General features: G+C 36.2%; 1 protein-coding gene across 4 annotated transcripts in view; it reads left to right on the top strand.

Moving 5' to 3' along the window:
- Positions 1 to 25,331, top strand: part of CPNE8 (copine 8) — a 78,051-nt gene that overhangs the window by 36,821 nt on the left and 15,899 nt on the right. For 3 of the 4 annotated variants that reach the window (XM_032107029.1, XM_032107027.1, XM_032107028.1), the window contains 8 exons: positions 2,247 to 2,350; positions 4,150 to 4,254; positions 7,539 to 7,580; positions 13,281 to 13,356; positions 16,020 to 16,073; positions 19,071 to 19,132; positions 23,928 to 23,974; positions 24,618 to 24,799. In XM_032107029.1, the coding sequence (XP_031962920.1) occupies positions 2,247 to 2,350; positions 4,150 to 4,254; positions 7,539 to 7,580; positions 13,281 to 13,356; positions 16,020 to 16,073; positions 19,071 to 19,132; positions 23,928 to 23,974; positions 24,618 to 24,799 (672 nt within the window). Of the gene's footprint in view, positions 1 to 2,246; positions 2,351 to 4,149; positions 4,255 to 7,538; positions 7,581 to 13,280; positions 13,357 to 16,019; positions 16,074 to 18,966; positions 19,133 to 23,927; positions 23,975 to 24,617; positions 24,800 to 25,331 lie in introns of those variants that run through there. The other variant, XM_032107030.1, reaches the window with a different exon arrangement.

Below are 25,331 nucleotides of genomic sequence, written 5' to 3'. Positions count from 1 at the left end.
TCCTGTCCTTCTTAGAGCAAGTTACTCAGGGCTCTGTGCAGTTGGGTTTTGAGTCCAAGCAATCTCCACAGTCTCTCTGTTTCAGCATTTCAGCACACTCCGCGTAAAAAGGTTTTTCCTTATATTTAGGTGGAATTTCTCGCATTTCAAGTATGTACCTATTGCCAGTTTTTCTTCCACTGGATACCACTATTCAGAGGCTGTTTATTCCCCAGCATCAGCTACTTATACAAATTGATAAGCCTTCTGTTTTCCAGGCTAAATAATTTCAGCTCTCTCAGCCTCTCCTCAGATGGTCCAATCCCTTAATCATTTTAGTGATGCTTTTGGTGGAATTGCTTCAGCATGTTTGTGTCTTCTTTGTACTGGGGAGCCTAGAACAGTGCTCTGGGAATGAACAGTACTCCAGGAGTGGCCTCACCAGAGCTGAGTCATTTCCTTCAACTTTCTGTCAGCACTCTTCCTAATGGAGCCCAGGAGGCTGTTGGCCTTTGCTGCCAAGGGCACATTGATCAACTTGGTGTCCACCAAGCCCCCTCAGTCATTTTCTGCAGAACTGCTTTCCAGGTGTTTGGCCTGCAGCCTGTACTGGTACACAGGGCTATTCCCCTCCAAGTGCGGTACCTGGCATTTCCCTCTTGAACCCCATGAGGTTCATGATGGGTAGTTTTTCCAGCCTGTACAGATTCCTCTGAACAGCAGCACAACCATCTGTTGTATAAATGGCTAGTTCTAGTTTTGTATTGTTTGCAAACTTGCAAAGGGTCTGCTCTGTCCCATCATCCAGATTGTTAATGAAGATGTTCAACGTTCTTGGCCCATTTTTGATACCTTGGGTTCACTGCTAGTGACTGGTCTCCAGGTGGGCTTTGTGCCACTCAATGACCCTTTGAAGCCCAGCAGTTCAGCCAGTTTTCAGTCTCCCTCACTGTCCAGTTATCTAGTCTATAATTCATTAGTTTGTGAACAAGGATTTATAGGAGACAGTGTATAAGGCCATTCTAAGGTGGAGTATAAACAACATCCACCCAGTCAGCCACTCATTTTGTGAGGAAAGGCTTCCAGTTGATGAGGTGTGAATTTCCCCTTTGTAAATCCATGCTGTTGTCTCTTAGCCACCTTCTTCTTTTTCATGTATTTGCAAACGTTTTCCAGGATTATTTGCTCTATCATCATCTCAGTGATTGAGGTAAAACTGGCTTGGATCCTCTTGCCCTTCCTCAGAGACAGGAGAATTTCCCCTGAACGTCCTAACTTTACAAAGATAGCTGAAAGTGGCGCCACAGTAACAGTAGCCCACTCCATCAGCACTCTCAGGTGCATCCTGACAAGTCCCATGGACTTCTGTATGTCTGATGTGTTTAAATGTTCCCTTTCCTGGTCCTCCTCTACCAAGGGAAGTTATCCTTATTCCAGGCTTTCTCAGGTTCCCAAGAGTATTGAAGGCAAATCTTATCAGTAAAGACATAGAAAGCATAGAAAGCTATGAGAAACATGGACCTTGCAATGTCCTTTGTCACCTGTCCTTTGTCACCCTGCCCCACTCAGCGGTGAGCCCACATTTTCTGTCATCATCCTCTCACTGCTGTTGTACCTGTAGACCTGTTTATGGGGCATAGTCTGGCAGCAGGCCCTGCCCCAGTTAGCTGCAGGTTTATCTTTGCATTTATAATCCTTTTTTCATTCTTGACTTTGCCCAAAGAGGTGACTTGTGTGACTTTCAGTTTGCCTGATCACAGCGAAGAAACTTGTCACCTTATTTGTTGTCAGATTGAATGTCCTTGGTACCTTTCAGGCTCATTTACTTGAAGGTTCCAGACTCCTACTGCCCATCAGCTGTTTGCTTGATGGGCAGTAGGAGCAGACAACAACAGGTCTAAGTCACTGAAGGAATGAGGCTGAGTTGTGTCTCACTGGAGTTTTTAAAATTAATTCTAATATACTTTCTTGCCTGTGTATCTCCTTCTTTCAGAATGCAGTTTTGGATGTCTGGAAATCCTTGAAAAATCCTGAGGCATTTTACCGTAGAAAAATTTTCTTCCTCTGGTGTCCCCTACAAAGGAATTCTTGGTTCCAGCCATTCAGACTGCACTATTAAGACATTGCACTAATGTGAATATGTAGAGGGCATTTAGAAGACAGATACCCCCATTTATTTTGTTTTCTATTTGCATAGTTTCGTCAGGTTTTTTTTTTGTGTAGTAAACTGCATGCTGTCTGTAATTTTTCTTTATTACCCATTTCAGGATTCAGTTTTAATGCAATTTTGTGCAAACAAGCTAGACAAGAAGGACTTCTTTGGGAAATCTGATCCTTTCCTTGTATTTCATCGAAGCAATGAAGATGGCAGGTAGGAGCTTGTTAAGTATTTTTGCTGCTAATCACTAGGCAACTTAATTATTTACAGATGGTAATATAGTTTTCATTTTTTTTTTACATTTTTCAGATTGAGCTGTATTAGTTAATGTTTGTTGGATTTCAGTTTGTCATGTTATGCAGTATGGGAATAAAACTATGGCAACAAATTGATCAAATACTGCAGTTCAGGGTTTTAAGAGGTAAATGTCTTATAAATACAGAGCACTATGAAAATTAATTGTAATAAAATAGCTAAATAGTGTTACTTTTGCTAAGGTATAGTATGCATTTAAAGAGAAGTCTCAAAGTGTAGCTGCAAAATATGCTACTGCTTAGAAATTGTGTTAGATAAAAACATTTTATACTGAAAATTTAAATTTGGAAGTATCTTTTATCTTTTTGACAGAGTTCTAGGAAATTGAATTCAAAAATACCCTGAATAGAATTTATATTTTTTACAAATGGCTATTTGCTACATAATTTGCTGAAGTAGACTAATCTCTTCTGTTGCACTCCTAAGACTTGACATGCACTAGTCAACACAACACTGCCTTTGTGGGGCTCTACTGGCAGTTTAAGATTTCCTGGAAACTGCAAGTCCTCACGTCTAACATTATCAAACCAAAGGCTAGACATGTATCCTGCTACTTTTTTCTGTAGCTTAACTGGAACAGTTGTTAACATAAATCTATGTATGGGTGTGTGTGTGTGTTCCCTTCTCTTTTCCTCTTGGAGGCAGATTCTAGAAACAGTTTCCTGAGTAGACACTGCCTATCTAAAACTGCAAGCCTGGAGGAGTTATGGCTCCTTTGTGAGTGGCATTAAGGTCACTGGTAGAATTTTTCTGGGCATTACTGGGAGTGCTGGTATGTGCAGCCTCTCTTGGCCTTGAGTGCCATTCTTCCCCACTTCCTTCCGAGGGGTGAGTGTTGAGCCAGTGATTCTTTATTGGTCTCCTGAATCCAACAGGATGCTGGGGCAGTACTTTTGCACCTGTGGCAGAAGGATACTTCTTTTTTTGTTTCTTAGCTTCAGGCATGTCTTCTGAGTCATAGCCAGGATAAAAGTGTAGGCCTTTAGGATGCAAGGAGGGCATTCCCTCAAAGAATAACTAGTATAACTGTATGAGGAATTTCAGTAATGATCTCACCAGTAACTTTGTCTCTTGTTTTCTTTTGAACAATTCAGCCCCCAAGATGATAGTTAAAAAGAGGTGTTTTAATTTTGTGTCATTTAGAGAAAGGAGAATGCATTAATACAATTCATGAGAGAAGGTGATCATGGAATCTCAGAGAGGCTTATATGTTTTACCTAAGACAGTCCTGGTTAAAAAATCATGGACATAAAATGAGGAATAAGAATCTGAAAGCCATCACTCCTTTGGCTCAGTTTCTTAATCTCTAAGCAAGAATCAGATCCTCACAAGATCTGTTTCTTTCTGGATCTGTGACTGATTCCTGGATGTAAAAGGTACGTTTAAACAAGTGGGATTGCTCTTCCCTGAGATACTCACTGAATAGTTATAGTTCCTGTTGAAGTTTTGGGCAAAAACATTTTAGATTTAGAGTTGTTTAGCACTCTAGTCTGTAATCTCTCTCAAGTGGGTCTCTTCAGTCTTCCCTTCCTTCTGATTTCACCATATTTCTTTTTTTCCTACCTTAAATTTTATATGGATATTGCATGTATGAATGATTACAGTTCTTTTGATTCCATCTTCGATGACTCAGAAGAATAAGTAAATTAATACAAAATATATATTTCTCTTTTGTTTGTTTGTTTGTTTAATTACAGTTTTACAATCTGCCACAAAACAGAAGTTGTAAAAAATACATTAAATCCGGTGTGGCAGGCATTCAAGATTTCTGTCAGAGCACTGTGTAATGGAGACTATGACCGGTAAGCTGTGGCTTAAACTTTTCTTAGCATATACAATTTTTTTCTCCCTAACTTGTGTGTTCTTTTGTGTGTAACTTTTTCTATGCAGTCCAGCCCCTGGTGTTATTTAATCAACATTTTGAAAGGATAATATGTGTCAAAACCATTCATCACATTAAAGAATTTAGAAAAATAAAGTAAGTAGGCTAAATCTGTAGGAAGTGCTAGTGGTGTTTTTTGGAAAAAATACTTTGCTCCCTATGGTGTGAATTAAAAACAGAACGAAAAGACTAATTTAAAGCATGGCCTCTGTGACAAGTGTACACAAGCATTTTTTAATATTTGAATGAAAAACGATGATGATCTGTTTTCTTTGGGTGACAATGCAATGTCAGAGGATGCTGATAAATGAAAGCCTTTTAAATACATAGGTCAGTAGATGAGAAACACAAAAGGTAGTCATCTTCAGATTTGAAGTTTTCAGTGATGCCATGCAAAAGGATCTATCTTTAGGTGGTAATAATACCATGTTTTTAATCAATATTTTACCACTAATAATAAGCAAATTAGTTGAATAGAAATGGGTATTTTTAGACTCCTTAAAAATGGCCATGTTGGTTACTCTTTCAATTAGATGCTATAAAAACGAAGCAATTTTGTAACAAGCGTGTTCAAATAGAATTTTTTACTTGTTTTTGGGTTAACATGCAGAATGCACAAGCAAGATAATATTCATTAAGCTAGTCTCTGGACACTGCACTGTTTATCATATTAAAGAAAAACAGTTTTCATAATAATTAGAAAAGATGTTTTGGTACAGGCATACTGAAATAACTCCAGCATTCCAAATTAAGGGAGCTAAAAAGTGTAATAAGACTCCTGAAATTATTGTGTGTCTACTGTTGACCTGCTTTCAACATGACGCGCTCAGTGAATAAAGGCTCCATGAAATTTCATGGTTTCATGCACCCTGCATGCAACAATCATGCTTCAAATTAAGAAATAGTCATTAGCTGTCAGATTAATTCAAATTAGTATCTTCTGATAGTCCAGAAAAAACTTTGGAGGTTTGGGTTACTTCTAATTAGAAAACTTTCTTTCTAAAGGTAAGGATTAACTTCCTGGCCTCCATGTGATAATACATAAAAACACAAACCCCAAAGGCCTCTGTCAGATAATGATAGTTTCACTGATAAAATTTTGGTGCTCTGGGTTCTGTGATAGATGTGAAAGGTGGGAATAATGTCATTAGTAAAAATATATCACAGTAAATGTTTATTCTGGTGTTAGGGAGACTAACCCCTAGTTAACCCCTAACACCAGCTAGTGCATGCTTCTGAGAGAGCTCTATCTACTTTTTCATTATGGAATGACCAGGATTTGCTTAATTTTTCTCAAACTATGCGGTTATACAGTGTTTTCAGACATCACAGGAATGGCATTTCAGTACTACAGTAGTACTTAATGTCTAATATCTTTGCTCTTTCTTTCTCTTAGTCTGAGCTCTCAAAAAGCACTTACAGTTATTTTCTGCATAAAAGTTTTAAAACAGAGATACCCATCTCTAACCTTGATTATTTTTAAATGAAAGGGTTTTTTTAAATATTAAAGTAGGAAATCCATCCTCTAAACTGTGTCCTTTAAGGTAAAGGTTAAGTATCAGTATATGAAGATTGGAAAGGCCTTTAATATCTTGCATGTCATGGAAAATAGATAAAAGTCAAGATCTGTAATTAATCCTTTAATATGAAATAAATTTCAGTAGAAAGAAGCTTTATTCAAGGATGAATTGCTCTTACTGCAGTAACCTGTCTGAAGATTCTTCTCAGGAATTTATCTTGATATTCTTAATAATTTATTTTAATAATCAGAGTTTTCTCAGTGAGATGATTTTGCTATTTGAACACAGATTTGTAAGACAATTCAAAACTTAAATCCCCCTAAACCTTACGTAAATCTTAACTTAGTGTGTTCTGTCTGTCGTAACAGGTTTTGAAACGTAAGTAAAATAATGGTTGTCTAGGGAAAAAAACTTCGCGCTATTGCCTTTTTTTGCTGAATTCCTTTGAAGATGAAAATAGTTTCCTTTGAAGGGTGAAATACTGGGTGGGATAAAAGAAGTTTGGAGTTGTTTTTCACTTCATTCTACAGAACAACTTTCACTTTATTCAGTTTTTATTCTAAGGTAACTTAAACCCAACCTGAATTATGCCAGAGGTATAAACTATAACAAACGGTGTGGTTAGGAGCCTTTAAACTTGATTTGAAAAGAGATACATCCAGACAAAGCAACTCCTTTACCTATCTTGGAATATCGTAAGAAATGTGAAAAACATCCAGGTGTGGATTTCTTGATATTGTATTGTATATAATATCAGCTGTTGCTCAGCTTTATCCCCAGAGTCCCTTCCTAGTAAAGAAAATTAGTCAATATGTATTTGACTGTATGTAATTGGAAAAATGAAGAGCAGCTTCCATGGAAGTAAATTATAAAGTAATTGCTTAGATTCTTGTCCTCTCTATTAATAAGACAGACCTGATTACTTCACTTCATGTGAATGTGTTCTGAAGAATAAAAGTAAGTTAAGTTGTTGCTTAAAATACAGGAGGTCTGGAGGTGTTATTTTTCTACCCCATGTTCAGTTCATTTTAGGCCAAATGGGATTCACTGTTAGTGGTAGTTGAATTTGCTTGCATATATACTCTTTCTGTAGTAAAAGGAGATGAATAACGCTATATATTATCTCCATGTATCTTTCCTGTTTCATCAAGGATGTTGACAATAATACGCTCTGTAGTATTTGCATTTTAAGAAATACACTCTTAAAGTAAGTATGTAAAATACGAGTGATCTTTACTTGGGAAATGTTTGCTTTCTACACTTGATCTGTTTCCCAGTCAAGCAAGGTTAGAGCTGTCCTCAAGGGTTCACTTTACTTACTCATAAGGAAACAGACAAAATGTGTTCTTGAAAACTTTGACAATACTTTAAGGTTTAAAGAATCATTTATGAAAAAAAAACCACAGAAAATTCAGAGCATCAGCACGTAAAAATATATTGGTTAAACTTCCAATGTGTTTTATTGTTTTCCTAGTTTCCACAGTATTTAACTATTGATTTATGGACATGTGTTGTGTAACCTGACAGGCTATTTGCTGCCCCATGAGAAATGACTGAAAAATCCCGCTTTTTGGATTTGGCACAATTGATGCACTCATATGCTATTAATCTTAAAGGTAATCCGGGTACATATTTAACATTCTAATAGAGCTGTGTTGTTGTTTTGGTTTTTTTTTTATTTTAGGACAATTAAAGTAGAAGTATATGACTGGGATAGAGATGGAAGGTAAGACATTTTTTCTGTTAAACTTAAGGGTTATCCATGCATGTTTATACACATGTTAATACATGTAAGTATTTAGTGTCCAGTATAATATTAGAGAAAGTTAGTTATCAATATTTAGATGTACAGGTACTGGAAAAAGTTCTGCTGTGATACAGCTCTGTGTTTTGCACTTGTGGTAAATACTGATGCCTTGGCCTATTTAAAACATGCTGTGTGTATATTCATCCATGGATCATGATAAAATGCATGTGCCTGCAGTGGCTACTCATGGTGGCCTAAATATTGTGATGTAGAAGCCACCTATTAATTGTCTTAATTTCAGATTGGGTCTGAATGTTCATTTCCATGTCTGTCTTCATCAAAACTTTATTGTAAACTCTGGAGTTGGAAGATCTGAGTTTTGTATAACTCCCCTTGAAAGAGGACAGTGAAATATATGTGGACTTTCTGTTGCTAAATTCAGGAGGGATATCTGTTATTCTTAAGAGCTGTGAACTCCAGTGTACTGGCTGTACATTTTTGTCTGAAGGAATGAGCCTTTCAAATTGCCTTTATTTTGACAAACAAGGTAGAATTATTTTTTAACACACTGGATCAATACCTCTTGTTCTTTTAAAAAAGCTTGAGCTTCTGTCTTAATACTTTGATTAAAAACTGTACTTATAAATCTTGGTACTAGAACTGAAATGTAATACAGTAATATGTTGATTTCTATTTATCTTTAAGTTGGTCTGTCTTAATTATTTCATATTTATATTTTAAAATATATGGATATGCACTTGCATTTTGATTTTTAAAATTACGTTATTTATTCTACAGTAATGTCTTTAATACTACCAATACAATTTGTGTCTAGTATTATAGATAATGATAGTTGGCTTCTGTGGCAACATATCTTGTAATCATAATAGACAAATTTATCCTGTGCTACTGTTCATTTCCTTGCTGACAAGATCTAAACGCCTATTCACTTTTCTCAGGTTGTAATTTTGTCTTTTTGGTTCCATCATGAAGCCTGTTGATTTATAAGCATTCTTATATCATATTTACCCTCTATGAATACCTGCTAGTGTAAATTCATCGTTCTAGATCAGATATTCCCTGGAGAGACAAAATAACATATTCTAGCAATTAAAATAAGTGTATTTAAATTTAAAAAGCCACAGTAGCAAAAAATCATTGCATCCCTGTTAGAATTTCTATTAACATTCTTTTCTCAATGAGATTTGGCAAATCCTTAAAAATTTTATACATTGGTGTTTTTGTGTATAAACCACATTTTTTGAAAGTAAGCTAGCAATGAAAAGTTAAATCATATTACCAAGTTAATAAAAAATAAGGGTTATGTTTTATCAAGCTATCAAACTCCATGTGCGGTCTCACTTTGTCCAAAATCTCTAAGATGAAAAAGAAAAGGAAGAAATCTGACAAATAACACTAAGTAACTGCAAGTCTGAGTGAAATCTTGAACATACTGTGGATTTTAGGCAATCATTAGCCTCTTCACTCTCAAGTAGTTTCAATTATTATCTGTGTTTGCTCACATCACAGTCTGAATACCTATAAAATTAGTATCTAAAAAACAAAAAGTGAAGGATACCATTTACATGTTTTTCTTTTTATTCTAATGGTATGAATTTTTTTTGCTTTTTGCTTTCTGTCTTTTTTTGAATTTAGAAGCAGACCGAGCACTGACATCTTACATGTTAAATTTCTCTGAAAGATGAGACAGCACTCATCTCATGTGACTTCAGACAATGCAAAAATCAGACACGTAGATTGAACTTATCATTTAAGCTACTTCAGTGGCTTACAGGGGAAAATAGCCTGATTGAATCCATCCTACCTGGAATAAATTGCCAGTTGGTGGTGCCTATAAACTTGCTTAGTGACCATAGCAAGAACCTAAGTGCCTGATTTAACTTTGACATTGCCAAGTATATCTGAAATGAATCCCTTCCAAGAGTTACTCTAACAATTTTTTGTCCAACTCTGCTGTGCCTCAGTTTATATTAATTCCCATTTGTGATGGACAGTTTTTTATAAGCTGTTGTTACATCTGGATGCCTCACCATGCTGAATCTGTTTGCTCCAGAGATATGCAGCCTGGGCAGGACCAATCTTTGAAAGATTGCCTGCTCTCAGATAGCAAAGCAAGTTAGACTGAATATTACAGGCTGTTCTGCAATCAGGAAGACAAAATTACTGTGCATATACTTGATTTCTGAATCATGACTTGACTTGGATTTTGACTTCCTGAGTGTTGACTAAGAAGTTTTTTTTCCCTTTTCCCCATTCTGTGGTACCTGTGCTTTGAAAAAATAGCACCATGGTGCCTTGGGTTGAGCTTCTTACTTCGTGTTCCCAAATTACATTGTTGGGAGTAATTGTAATGTAGTATCATGATCATATTATCATCAAATAGTTCTTACTTATTTTCAAACATCACATCGCATTCTTGACAGGAAGTAATGCATACCCTTTGTAAAATTAACACTATCAATTATGAAACATCTCTTCATCTCAAACCAGTTTTTGCACAAAACTTGTCAAAATGTGGACAACTTGTTCTGATGCCTTTTATTGCTTCTAGGAGCTGTGACAAACCCCAAAATATCTGATGCTATAAGAAGTCACAAAAGTTGGTTTTGTTACTTGAGGCAAGCCCACTTGTTTGACACCGTCACATTTTTAGGGTTTTTTTATTGAGTATCCTTATGTATGAAGCACTTGCAGACAGGTTTAACAGAAAGAAAAAAATGAGGTAGTGCACAACTTCACATCAGTAATACTATGATGTTCTCTCTGAAAGCTTTTTCATTTAATTTCAGAAAAAAAGTCTCTCAGCATACATGTTGCAAAAGTAATTTTGCAGTCTTGATGCTTCTGATCTCTTACATAGAAAAAGTGTGTTTGGGGGGGTTGTTGAGTTATAAAGTTGTAAATATTGTCATGCTAACCTGGGGCCACAGAAGCATTCATCTGAGCATATCAACACTGCAGGAGAGATTTTAAATTTCAGATTCTAAGCTCTTTCAGATTCTAAGCTCTTTCACCTTATTCTTTTCTAGCTTAATTTTTTTTCATCTAGCTTCCTTCTCCAGCTAGATGGTTGATTTTTAAGTTCTTGCATTTTCTCCTTACTCACTGACATACTCCTGATTATGATTGTTCTTTCCTCTATTGTTTCCTTTTCCTTTAGATAGTAAAAAAAAAAAAAAATCAAAGTTAATACAATTTTGAAAGCGATTTGAAGGCTAAAAGTGGAAAACTTAGGGAGATGGGCTTCAAGTGATAATTTTGTGTGCTAAGACTCTCTGGTTCAGTGTTCTGATATGCCACTCATGGACAAAAGTCTGTAAGTCTAGGAATATTTGGTGTTAGGAAGGCAAATAGAATAAGTACTTCGGATTCTCAATCTGCAGACTAATAAGGAGATCCATTTGCTGAAGTGTGATCATTAATATTAAGATATTTTCTTAATGAGGTATACATCTGGCAAAGGCATATTTTGACCAACAGGCACTCAGCCTTCACGGCCAGCCTAGTGGAGGGACGTACAGCTACCTGAATACGGAGTGTAAAGATCCAAGGTGATCTTTTAAGTGCAGAGGGCTCTGAAACTGGTTGTGTATGCCCATACCTTTTTTACGTGATTCATCAGAGGAATCTTACCTTTCTAGCTCAGGTCTTGTCAGTGTTTGTGTATAGCCATAGGGAAAGGAGGCTTTTCAGTGTCTTGTAGAATTAAAGGAGCAATTACTTTTAAGCATTGCAGATTATTTTGCTCCCCAGAGACAGTCCTGTGTGGAATGATGTTTCCTGTTTGCTGCAACATGTTTGTAGGCAGCCATTGAACTATTGCTTGAATTTCTGCCTTTGAAATATACTATCTGATTTGAAAATATAAGGTTAGAACTGTTATGAGAGGGGAAGGTTCCAGTTTAAGCAATATACATTTTTCTCCAGTGCCATGGTTACCCAAGGTTTTTACACCTCGTGTGCTACAGCCCCAATAGAACCCAAGTTCCATAGCCTGTATGGATGGCTTCCTCTGTTCCCTGCTTAAATAGTCCTTGCAGTCTAGAGAGCATTCAAGCAGGAATACACCTCCAAAATACGTTTCTTAAGAAAAGTCTTTATCTTGGAAGCAATTTCCTGATCTCCCAGCTGAAAGGGGAGTGCTTCATGGGAGGTGGTCCCTTCTGAATCTGGGTAATGAGGAATATCTTTACCCTATAGTTTTCTCAAGCTTTCTTACAGAATGCTTTGCTTATTTTGTATTAGCATCATGACTGACCCCTGAACCTTTTAGTTGTTTGATTTACATTTTACATTACATTTGATTACATGATTTTTTTGAATTCATGCTGGTTTCAGAAAATGAGATTTATATTTGAGGTGATTTTTAAAAATTTCCTTATGAATAAAGCAAGAAAGAATTTTGATGTTGCTATGGATTGTTTCCATTTTTCATCTTCTTGCAACATTCAGATTTATTTAAATTTAATATTTATAACTTAATTAGAACTGTGCTGTATTTCTTAAAAACAAGTTTTGCAAGTCACAAAGTCAGGAAACTTTGACTGTCTCTTGTAGTTTACCATTGGAGGGAAGGTAAAACAGTTAGCTTCATAGCTTGCCAGATGTGGAGACAGTGTAGAAGAAATACAGCTCCTTGTTAGGGCACAGGTGGGAAAACCTGGACCATTAGTAGGGAGAGTTCAGCTGGCCAGAACAGAGAATGGGAACAGACCTTGTGACTGCTGGGAGTTGTGTAGCTGAGAGTTGGGGCACCCACCCTGTAGTCCCTCCATTCCAGGTCCCTGTCTGAGATACAAACCTGCAGCTCAGTCACTTCTGGCAGCCCTGTGGTTTCTGTGCCCCAGTTCCCAGACCCTGGGCACCTTTCTCAGTGATGCTTCACCTGCTACAACTCCCTCTGGCCACTGTGCTCACAGTGGCTCCTGGGCAATGTGCCAGCCCCTGTTCATGCAGTTTCTAAAATGTGGATGACAGCAGAGGAGTGCCAAATGTATTCTTGGAGCAGGAATAGAATTTAGAAAGGAGAAGCTTGATAACCACTGCTTACTGTTAGGTTAAGATCTGCTTTCCAGTAATACCATAAGCTGAGTAGCCTCAGTGGGTTGCTTTTCTCTTCCCAGGTGGGAAGACAGAAGCTGAAATAAGCTTTGGGTCTTCCCCTTAAAAGTTCAATGTTGTGTTACACAAATTGGTAGGGCCGGTCTTCTCTGGTTTAAGTTCTCCTTTCATACTTTCAGCGACTCCCTTTCTCTCACACAACTTCATACACAGTTCATAGCCTGTAGTTCCAGTGGTCATTCACTGAGGAAGTGGTGATAGTCTTTGGTAGCCTGCTCTGTTTTTTCAGATTCTATAACTTACATTGGAGTCAATTACTGATTTACAATACAGTCCTCATTGTGCAGCTGAGTTAAGCAAAAGCCATCAAAAAGATTTAAGCTAATACTTTTGAACTCTAAATTTGTATTACTAATAGGGTGAACAGAAACAGAGGGAGTAATAAAGATTTTTAAGCAAATTATATCTGTTGCCATTACTTGTTTCTTGGGTGTCAGTTCATATTGGCTGTGTGTCTCTTCTGCATAAATAGATAAAATACATATTTAAATTCCTAAAGGTTTTGCATTTGATTTGAAAATCTTATTTTTCAAACAGCCATGATTTCATTGGAGAATTCACAACAAGTTACAGAGAGTTGTCGAGAGGACAATCTCAGTTCAATGTTTATGAGGTAAGTGTTATGAGTATTTACTCACTCTCAGGAAATAAATGAGAAAACAACAGTGGAAAACACTGAAAACAATGGAAACCTATTCTTGCCACTAATGAGAAGATGAGCCTGTGTGGCTATAACCTTTTTTTTTTTTTTTTTGGCTTCTGTATAGTGTGCAGATCTCTGTTATTCCTTAAGGTATCTTTTAATTGGTCTCAGACTGCTGCCATTAAACTTCAGTATTTTCATAGGTGGCAACAAATATAATGGTTTAGATAAGCAGCAAAGAAGGCAGGGAAGGAGGTTGCTCCAATTATGTGCTGCAGTTTTATTTTGATGATGAGCAAAGGTGCTGCTGTGGAGAGCACGACAAAGATAAGTGAAAGCCATGGGGTTTTTTCTTACTTAGATCCAAGATCAACCCCAGAGTTACAGTAATTTACAATAGTTTCCTGTGAATAGTGTCATAACCAGATTACTGTGTGCAGTGTAAATGTCCTCTCCTGTTGTATCACTGACGTGAATCCTACCCTACCAGGAATAGTCTGTCATAACATCTTAAGTAATTTTTCAATTTCCTAAATATAGTATCAGTATCATACTCCCAGCAACTTCCTACATTTCCTGAGCCTCTCATGTTTGCCTCCCCACACTGCAGTCCTCCATACTTGGGTACTACTTCTACTTGATAAGTCTGTACAGTATCAGAACAAAAGGTACTGGACAAATCCTTTTTGAAGTGTTTTGCTTTTACAAACCAACCCAAGGCAGGTGAGTGAGTGTCCCATATTTAAAGATAAGAAACATTGCTAGAACCACCTCTTTGCAATTGAGCTTTTTTTAACAGGTTAGAGTTCATGTAGCTTTCTAGGTTCCTGCAGGGATGTAAATATTTCAGAGGCTAAAAACTGTTGTTTAATTTCTAAAGTTACCTGAGATTTGAAAAGGCACACACAAATATTATAATAATTATAGTATCTTGAATTATAGGCAAGAAACAAGCTGTCGTTTAATTCATCTTTGCTCCCAAGTAGATGCCTTGTTTCCCATGATATTTCACTCCAAGCTTTAGTGCAGTTCCTTGCAATTCCTAAGAAGCCAATTGTCAAGTTACCTGAAGCAGAAAGTTCAAATGAATCTCCTCTTTGGCATTTAATGACTGCTGGCAAGCAATATGCTGCTAATTCAGGCCTGACCATTGAATTCTGGAGAGCAGTGAATGAACTGCTGCAGGGCAGACAGGCAGCCTGTTACCTTCATCTTCGTCTTCTGGGCAAATGTCAGCAGGAGTCACTTTCTGGCTAAGATTTTGGTTCAGCAAGAATTACTGCATTGTTTAATTGCTGCCATTACACAGACTTAATCTATTGCTCATCAGTGGCTGTTAAATGGAGGAGGAGGAGTTACTTGCGATTTTTTAAGTGTTAATGGCCTTACACGTGTAAAGGAGTAAAAGCTTTTCAGAATATTTACTGTATTACGACAGGGTGGCATACGGGGGGGGGGGGGGAAGAGTGAGTCACTTATTTATCCTGTTTGGGAAGATCTCAAATCAGTTATCTCTTCCTGCCTTACATTTCATAGCTGTTCTGTGTTGTGCAAAGAATAGGATCTTTAAATGTAATTTCTTTTTGGTTAGGGAGAGAAAAGTTTTGGAAGACAAGTATTATTAATATGCCCATTTTCAGGCAAAATTCCTTAAATATTTTATACCAGATAAGCGACTAAGATTTCAGTTGGGAATGTTTTCATTCCTTATCATTTGCAGAACATCTGTGAGTAGTTTACAGTAAAACTTGGCAGTAAGCCACAAGGCTTTGAATTTCCTAGTTATATAGGAGATAGTTAAATGACCTAATTAACAAAATAATGTTTTGCTTCCAATTCCATGTGCATTTCTGGAAAAACAGGAGTACATTTTCATGTGTATGTAACAAAATTAACTGAGACTTGCCTTTGGTAGGTATTCAGAAGGGAAACAATTTTTATTGGTGGCTACAGTGAGAAATTTTATAGGTGTGGGTTCCAGATGTTCAAGAAAACTGTTCAATGCTTTATAGTCCAGTTCCATGAAGACTCTTGGGTATGGGGAGTGCACTGAGACCTCCCCCCTCCTCCCCCCCCCCAGCTCCTGTATGACAGTCAGGTGGTGGTCTTCAACATTCTCATGAAATTACTTATTTCATGAAATTTGATCTTCCTGTCAGCCAGATCCTGTCATTGAACTGAGTACAGGAACTGGGAGTAGAGCAGCTCTCATGTTTCTCAGGTGATGTGAGGAGCAGATGGAAACAGATTAACTGGACTGTGAAGAGATGCATTGTGAGATGATGAAGTAGTGACACCATACACTGAAACACTGGAATCAGGAATGCAGAAAAATGCAGAATCTTGTGAAAATTCAGAGAGTATTTCCCCAAGCACTTAGATATAATGAATGTTCTCATCTCTGTTGCCCCCATCTGTTATTTGTCCAGTGTGAGTATCAGCACTGGCTCACCTGACAGGTGCCATGAAGATATATTCGCTGGTTTTCAACATGTGCATATCCCAGCATTGAGATGTATCAGTAAACAGGATACTGAATCCACTGAAAATAGAATACTTTCAGCATTGAAAATACCTTACACTTACCTTTATATTAGTTCATACTGCTTTAATGTTTGTATCTGTGTTTCTAGGTAATAAATCCAAAGAAAAAAGGAAAAAAGAAAAAGTATGTTAATTCTGGAACAGTAAGTAAATACATTTTATGTTACTGAATGTTTTTCTTTTTGCTTGAAACAGTGTAGTTGACTTGTAGTTTAACAGGATTAGAACAGAGCCTTCTGTCAAAGCCACAATAAACTACCAACTACATCATTTTTTCAGGGTTTTTTTTATTTGGAGAGTTTGATATAAAAGGTATCCAAGTGTACTGTTAATTTGCCAGTGGTTTTCAAAATGAGCTCTACCAAAATTTCAGTCCAGTAATTGAAACTGTTGGACTGACCGTGTTAATTTTTATCTGAAACATACCTGCACTTCTAAAAGTAAATTTTATTTTAAATTTATCTGCTGAGCTAGCATTATTAAAAGCTAGTATGCTTATCATAGTTGAACCAAAAAGAGTCAGCAATTTTTATTACCCACTGGTTTTTGTAAATTTATGTTGAAAGATCTGTTAGTATTGCTTGGGATGAGAGTTTGTCTTTTTTGGTTTGCATTCATGTTCTGCTCTCATGTTTATGAACCATTTGCTGGCAATGCAAGTATTTCCCTTCAGCACTTACTCAGTTTCCATGTCCTGGCATCCACGATATTCAGAACATCATTTACAAAAAAGTGAAGATAAATGTTGAAGATTTGTGTATTGGAAAACCTAATTAGTTAAGAGATGTTTTTGGAAAACACATCCCCCATGTGGGTTTTTTCCACATGAGCAGTTCCACTGAAGTCAGTAGTGCTTCTTTCATGCTGAAAAGTAGCCTTGAAGGAATGTTTCAGCATTCTCACATTCTTGTCTAAGTCTGTTTATTAGTCAGAAAATAAACACTTACTCTTCTACCTCTGGTTTAAATTATAAAAAATTGGCAGAAGCAGCTTGCCTATTAAAATTTACCGTACAATATCTGATTCATTAGATAATTTATTCTTTGCTAACATATTCCTTTCATTGAAATCTGTCATATTAAAATAAAGTTACATTGAATTAGTGAGTCAGAAACTTACAGTGGTTATTTTCAACCAGTGCTAAAAATGTACTCAAAATTATAGGTATGAAATCTGACTTAGGGTACAGAAGGGCAAAAAAATGTATTTTCACATTCAGTTTTCTTGTTGATTTTGGTTTAAAATATTTTAACATCTTCACAGGTATCTATCTGCATTTGAAAAAAACGTATTTTACTTGTGTTTGAACAGGCAAAATCAACTGTGTCTTGTTGTTCTTTAGTCCAGTTACCTCAAAATTTCCAATAAACAGTTGTAAGAAATTTTCTTTCTTTTTTCCTGCTTTACTAGTGTCTCTTCTGTTGGTTTTGTAAATTCTTTTCAATATCAAGTCATTCTCTGTCCCCATTTGCCCTTACTTCTACAGTCCTTCAGGCTTCCCTTATGCTTCTCCACATGATCACTTTCTTATGTGTTTGCCTGGAGTTTTGTTTTTCTTCTCCTCGTCATTTACCTGAGATATTCTTTATCCCACAAATTTTCAAATTTTCAAGCCAGGCACCGAGACCATAATTTTCATTAATAGGAGGTAGAATTCTGGAGAACTTAAAGTGGATATAAATCACTGACTGCTATCTCACTGCTTCATTTAAGGACTATGTACATACAGTGCACATCTCAATTTATTATTACTTAAGGGGTCATTTTAAATTCACACAGTCAAGGTACATACTAGGCAGAAGTGTTTCAGAATACATGGTTACTTCTAAACAAAGCCTAGTAGTGAAATGACAAATTCACTGCATAAAACTTGAAGCATTGGTAGTCATTGTCTATATGTAAGTAAACACTTGGGCCACTTTGGGAGTTGTTTGTTTCCATTTTCTGACTTTTAAACTTCAGATGCAGTGAAAATATGTGCTTAAATTAATTAGGAACAAGATGACCAGCTGTAAGAATAGATGAACCATTAATATGACTGTGTCCACTGGGAAAATGCATAGAAATTTTGGGCTTTTTTGCGAGACTGTGCTGATAACCTGGTAGAACATTGTTATGGTCTTCTGTTCTCAACTAAAAGGGTAATTTCGTGGTTTAAAGCTTAGCTAATCACTCAATCACAGAGAGCTGTGACAAAGGAAGTAGGATGGAAGACTACCTAGAAGTTTACTACCTGTAATCTCATTCTGAGTCTAAGTTTACAACATAGGAGTATTTTCAATTTTTATATTTTGCTGCAGGTGGAGGCAAAATTTTGTGATAGACTTCCATTCCATTTTTATTCTTTGTGTCATTATCAGTGGATTTGCTTTGAGTAGTTGCTTAAGCAGTTTTCACTGACTGCTTGCTGCACTTATATTGTGAGACAGTTTATGTAAATAAAATTAAAATAATTTTAATTCTTTGCTTCATAAATACTGCACAGTATGTGAAGATCTTAAATGCTGGATCTTTTCCACTTGAGTTCATTCTTCTGTGACTTGATCACTGAAAATGCCAGTAACACCTTTAGATTACTCTGTCTTTTGGAGCTATATCATTTCTGAATGATAAAATCTGGGACTGCAGAAATTTCTTATCTTTTTATTTATATACATATGTTTGGTATATCTGTATACTTTACTAGATTTTTGCATTCTGGACTGGCATCAATACTCAATACTGCCTTTAATGTGAGATGAGTAATTACATAAATAATTGTAATTGAGTTCCTTAAACAGTGTTGGAGTGCTCATAGGGTAGATGCATTATCATGTACCCTGTAATATTCAATTGTGGGTGTGGTACACAGAGTTTAGGAAACATGCATGTGGTAACCTGCTCTGGAATACAATCTTCTGCCCCTTACCTTTTCCTTAAATTAAAAAAAAAAAGGCAATTATAGACTTCTCAATTTGTCTGTTCCTTTCAAGAACTGCCTACTGAAATTATTTAATATCTTTTTTAATCTTCTTTTTTCCCTTAATACTGTAGGAAATTACGTCCTAAGGACAGAGGTTGAAAAACATTGTGCTTATGTCTCTACTTGTTCAACTGGGAAACACACAATTCATGTCTGACTCTCTTTTATTTGCTTTCAGGTAACATTGCTTTCCTTCCTAATTGAAACAGAAGTTTCATTCCTTGACTATATTAAAGGCGGGTATGTGATTAGCAACAAACCTTTCTTGTTTTCACAATCTCATTATAGTTTTTGTTTATGTACTATTTGTTTATGATTCTAAGCAGCATCTGTAAGGAGCTGTATTATTTCCTCATTTTAGGAGCTGTTCTTTCCTACATAAAGCATGCAGATAGTTACTAAGTTAAGTTATGGAACTTTGTTTATACTGTGGGAATTGGTGTTGATACTAAAACACTGAGAAAGAGTAATGACCTCTGATCAGCCACAGGAAATTTAATTAAACAAAAAGGAATTATCTATATATTATTAAATTATTAAAATGCTGTCTATTTCTTCCGTCTATACTGAGCTTTGGGGTATTTAATATTGGCATTTATTTAGAGCTTTTCCCCTTCAAAAGTATTTTTTCAATACTAATTAAAATTTTTAACATGTTCAATTTCTCATTTATTGTCATTTTCTCTAAAGAGAAGTAGAGACAGAAGCGTCAAATGTCTTACGCTAGAGCATGACTGGAAATGGGACCAAATCTGAAAAATTCCTGGCTCTTAACATCCCTGCCAGAACACCGTACATCTCTAAAACAATGGAAATTTGTTTTACATTCCTAGGCACTTAATATGGATTTTTGGGGCATAAAGTCAGCGTATAGATTCCACATGTTTTTTTAGAACATTGATTACCTGTAAAGAAACAATTTCCATTTTTTGTTCCAGTCTTCAACAAGAGTTCAGCTGAAATAAAAAAGAAGTCTGTGCTGTGTTTTGACAGTAGCAATACAGGCCGTTGCCTTTGTTCACAGCAGTGGCAATCGTACATTGCTGTTGTGGACTTTGACAGAAGTCGAAAATGGCCATCCATCCATGTTTACCAGAACTTCTTATTGATGGAAGTCTGTGTATGCACAAATGCATGAAGAAACAGTCCTGCCTTTAGTGCATCTGTTTCCTTTGAAACGTGTTGTACATCTATGCCATGACCACCCTATTCCCCATTCATTCAAAATTCATCTCTACTGGAAGAGCATGTGTAAGGAACTGAGGAATTGAGGTTTATGTCTAAATTTGGAAAGAAAAGAATATAGGGGCTGCTAATGTAATCTTTTCAGGGTGTAATCTTTTCCCAGTCCTCATGGAGATGTTACAGTACAAGTTGTTAAACTTAATTATCTACATTCTTCAGAAAAATCATGTAAATTTTGAATACGATAATATTGTGTTGTTCTTATTGATATTTTGTACATATCTCATTAATTGCAGGTCAAAGAAGACTTGTGATATTAATAAATTCCACTTAAGCTTTTTTCTGCTAGTTTTATAAAAAAGTAATATCATTCAGTAGAATGTTCCATATTTAAAAGTATGACCAGTAATAATTTAATTATTTTATACAGAATCTTTTTTCGTGATTCATAGAATTATTTCTAGATACATGCTAGTGAAAACTAGAAGTACTTGTATAAAATCTTACCTTTCTTTCTGCAACATAGGCAGTTATGTAAACTTGACAAGAAGGTTCAGACTCAGAGTTATTTTCCTGGCTTCTCCCTTCCTTTGTTTGTCTCATTTGATATTACTATGCATCAGTTACATTTCAGTTGGCAAATTTTTGAAGGAAGGGGAAAGAGAAGATTTTGTCATTAATCAGCCTGTTTTCCCATCATGTCCTCCAAAATTGTTTTTCTTTAGTTCCCTGTTTTTCTTCCATTTACATAGGCAAAAGGTAGAAAACACTGATTCAGCAATAGGCACAATATTTGCTCTTCCATAAATGGATGTTTATAAAATACTTCGTATTCAGAACTTCCACTGTAATTCATTTGAGGTGTCTGGAATTAATGCAAATGTCATGGAAATCTTGACAGCTTTAACAAATTAGGATTGCAGTATTGATTTCATTTATGTTTTGAGTCTGCATCTGTTTAATTGGGATATTTCATTACCAGTATCATCAATATGACTGTTGTTTTCTTAAAGAACTTTGGAGAATGAAATAGAGGTTTGTCCATAAATTCAAATTTCATTTTATTATATAAAACAGGATTTTATAGCAGTATGGCAGAAAAGAGGAGGATGTCTCTTTTGCATCTGAATATTAAATCAAATGGTGCCATCTTAATAGCTGGCTTTTCCTTACATCTTGATACTTAATCACATATTTTGCCACACTGACCTTCCCACATTTAAAGTTGTGCTAAAATTCATGTATATTTCAAAATCACATTTCTCCTGCCACTTAATACAGCCTCAGTTAATAGCATGTTCCTATCAAAACACCTCCAAATATATGAACAGGTTCAGGAGTGTAAGGGATACACTCTTGAAGAGGAATGCGATTGAATTTACAGGAATGACTACTAAACCTACTTTAGCATCTACTCTTTTTTTGTCTGGAAGACCAGAGGCCACAAAGCTCCAAGACTTAGTGGACAGAAAAGATATTTCTGTGCAGAAGTTTCTATCTTGTTTCACATACTAGAAAAGGTAGTGAGCTAGTTATTTGTAAATCAGTAAAATTCAGTAGCTGAATCCTTTTGCAACTGAAGTATCCTTGTGATCTCCTGTCCCAGATTAGTGCAGGGTAAGAGGAAATGTTTTCCTCCCATCATGTTAAAAGCCTTACCTTTATCCAAGTTTTTAGAAATGAACACCTGTACATTCAAAAGGAGTTGGACACACATTTTTAACGGAACTGTATTGAATCATTGGTGGTCAGAAGGGAAGTTCAGAACTCCTTTCATGACAGCTATTTTAATCCAGGCAGCACACCATCCACTGTAAGGGGAGGCATATTTGCTGTTCAGAGGAGACTTGGCATGAGGAAGTTACAAAATAAGGGCTGCTGTTGCTACGTATTTTGGAAGCTTTGCCATGTGTTTCTTGTATCCTTGGAGAGTAGCAAGGAGTAATAAAAGTATGTAAGAGGAAGAGCTTGTAGAGACTTTATCTGAAAAATCTTCTGTATGTTGTTACAGCGTTTGGCTCAACAAGCATCTGCAAAGGGGAAATTCTAAGTGACACTGGGTGTGTAGATGCCATGGAGAGAATGCAGCCTCTTGGTAGAATTAGTTACTCTGTCAGCTCTGTTGCAGAGTTCTTTGCAGTAAGTGGTTCTCCAACCTTCAACTGCTCCCCCCTGCTGACAGACCAGCTGGTTGTTATTCTGAAGCCATGGGGGGGAAATCCATGGTTCCTTCCAGTGTACTGTTTAAAAAACCGTAATCATTACAAATGTTATCAAATCTAGTAAAAAACTACATTCAGGCTTAATTTGTACCCACGTGTATATCAATACTGATGGAGCTCTTATTAAAAGATGACAGGTTTCACTTAGCTCTCTCTGTGGCTGTGAGGTGAGGATTATTGTTCCTTTCAAGACACTTTCTTCATTTCTCATGGTATATAGGATAAAATCACCTGTCCACTGTCAAATAAATAATGTATTTCTATAACAACTGAACTCTGGCCATAGTAGCAGTGATCTAAGCAGCACTGAATCCATAAGGCACATTGCTGTGCTTGGACATTCCATCTGAGTTGTGAGAGGACATTCAGCAGCTCAGCCTGCCTAGCCAGGTGTCATTATTTTAATGGCTTTCATGGAAAGCCTTGCGACCTCGCTGCATCACTGAGCTAGGGGATGTTGTGAACCTTTGTAGCTCCCTGGAAAACTATATAGTTGGAAAAGCAGGTACAGAACTGTAGCCAATGAATTTCGTTTCAGAATACAGTAGGTTTTGTTGTCTTTCTGTGTTTTAAAATTTGCATTGTTTCATCAGTCACCTCAGTTTGAGGAGCCACCAGCACCACCACTTTGAGGAATATTCCAGAAACTGATGCTGTCAGTCATTATCTGAAGTCACATGGAAATTGACTTTGTTCATTTTGCTGTTAGCTGTAGTTTTAATATTCTTTGTCTTACTTTTGTTAGCCATTTTCCTTATAAATCTTTTATAGTGCTTTCTCTTGATTCTGTCTTGAATTCAGATTCCATTAAGCTGTTATATCTTCTTACCAATTGGATCAGAGTAGCTCATTCAGGAAATGAGTTTACAAATAAGTTTTGCTGTTCTTATGCAGAAGAAAACCTGTTTAGGGGTCTTTTTTTCACAGTGACACATTCTTCAGCATGCAGAAGGATTTCTGTATTTGGTGTATCTGACATGTAGTGCGTGGAGGAGTCTTGTTACTCTTCAAACATTGCACCATACAGAAACCCTTAAAATTTAATTACAGTTTTGTTTAGAAATGCCAATAGTGACTCCAAGCATAAGTTTAGGAACAGTTGTTATCATTATAGTTATGGTGATAATATTGATAGTTATATTAATAATTATAGTTTTGAGACATAATTTGTGATGCTGTTGGTGTTCCAAAGAGTCTTCTTGATACTGTGGATTTTGTAGGATTTTACTTGGTTTTGGAGAGAGAGTCTGTGCATAGTCTGTCCAGCTTAATTGCTGTTAGCCTTGATCAGTATGATAAGGTAATACGTCCAACAAAAAAATCAGTATTACTGTTGAAAGTGAATTAATGATGTTTATGGAAGTTACATTCTTATTAATGATTTATTTAGGATTTTTAATAAACAATGAAAAAAAGGAATGATGGAGTCAAGTAACTTTTCAGCGTGTTAGTAAGTTGGTGTTGTGTAGCCCTTGGCTTGAACCTTATATAAGAGTATTTTCAGTGTTTATTTACTCTAATAGAAAGTAAGTGTCCTACAGTTTGTCCACAAATGATAGTACATCTCTGTTTATTTTTCTACATAGCAGTACAACTACTAATAAGATTTGTGTTTGCTTTTTCTGCAGAACTCAAATCAATTTCACAGTTGCTATTGATTTCACAGCTTCCAATGGTAAGAATAAAAATAAACATCTTGTGTGGGTTTGTGCTGTGTTCAGTTTTAAGCACATATATGTGTGTGTTTGTATCAGTATTCAGCTGGCACCACCTGGACTCAGGATTCCATTTTGCTTAGCAACAGATGAGAGGCCAATTCCTGTCTAGGAAAGCAGGACAAACAGAACAAATAAAAGTTGAAAAAGCTACATGTAAAATTGAATAATCAGAAACAGTTTGCAGATATCTGTGTAGTTTTTGATTATTATTATTATTTTTTGGTTTTTTATAACTGCTGGGAGAAAACTTAGAAGAACCCATTGAGAGGGGCCAAATAGTTCCAGGTAGAGTGAGGCTGAAGTGGGGTGAAGCAGAGATAAGCTGTGATCCTCCTCTAAAGCTGCTTTCAAAATGTCATAATACTTTTGTAAATTTTGTATTAAAAGTGTATAAATTGCACAAATCTAGAAGTTTCTTGCTGCCCTTTCAATGCTGAAATACAGCTACTATTGTTATAATGTATTAGGAACTACTAAAAAACTACTAGTAATAAAATATGTTCAGAACACTGCATTTTTACCTGATACAACTTATCATTTTTAAGAGAGAAAATTCTGAGGTGTTCAGTTTTAAAGTAAATCTCATCCTTGCTTCAACAGGTAACCCTTCACAGCCAACTTCATTGCACTACATGAATCCCTATCAGCTAAATGCTTACGGCATGGCACTGAGAGCTGTTGGTGAAATAATTCAGGACTATGATAGTGATAAAATGTTCCCAGCTCTAGGTTTTGGAGCTAGACTGCCTCCAGATGGAAGAGTATCACATGAATTTGCACTGGTAAGTAAATAAATGTTTATATATTATTTGAATTCCTTTACTACAACAAAATTTTGGGAGTTAAGGTTGTAGTCTTCAGCAGTTACTGGACAAGTAAAGAGCGGAGAATGTGCTGAGTCTTCTGTGCTAACTGCAAACAGTTGTTTCAAAACTTTTCATCATAGTGAAGTTATTTCACTTGAAGTTACAGAGAGAAATCCAGAGTCAAGAAGTCCCTGTAGGCCAAAAATTGTAATAAAGAAAAGTAATAATCTTTAACTTCAGCTGTAGCATCTTGAGAAACAGATGCTTCAAAGACTTCAGACTGAAGCTAATCTCTCTAAAGAAGCAAATGAATCATGATCCAAGATAGTATTTCATTATTATTCTTATTGTTCTGTCTCATTTTCTGGGATCACTTTATCTTTTACAGGCTGCTAGTTCAGAGACATAGGGATATCTAAGTGGACTAAAAGATGAGTTGATAAGAACAAATTTGAGATTGGTCCATGGGTCAGTTAAATTGCAAGCCTAAAATCTACCAAGATTTGCC

This window comes from Corvus moneduloides, chromosome 4, assembly GCF_009650955.1.
Source record: "Corvus moneduloides isolate bCorMon1 chromosome 4, bCorMon1.pri, whole genome shotgun sequence".
NCBI lineage: Eukaryota > Metazoa > Chordata > Aves > Passeriformes > Corvidae > Corvus > Corvus moneduloides.
Note: the sequence above shows the minus strand (reverse complement) of the source record. Positions and strands in the feature narration are given on the sequence as shown.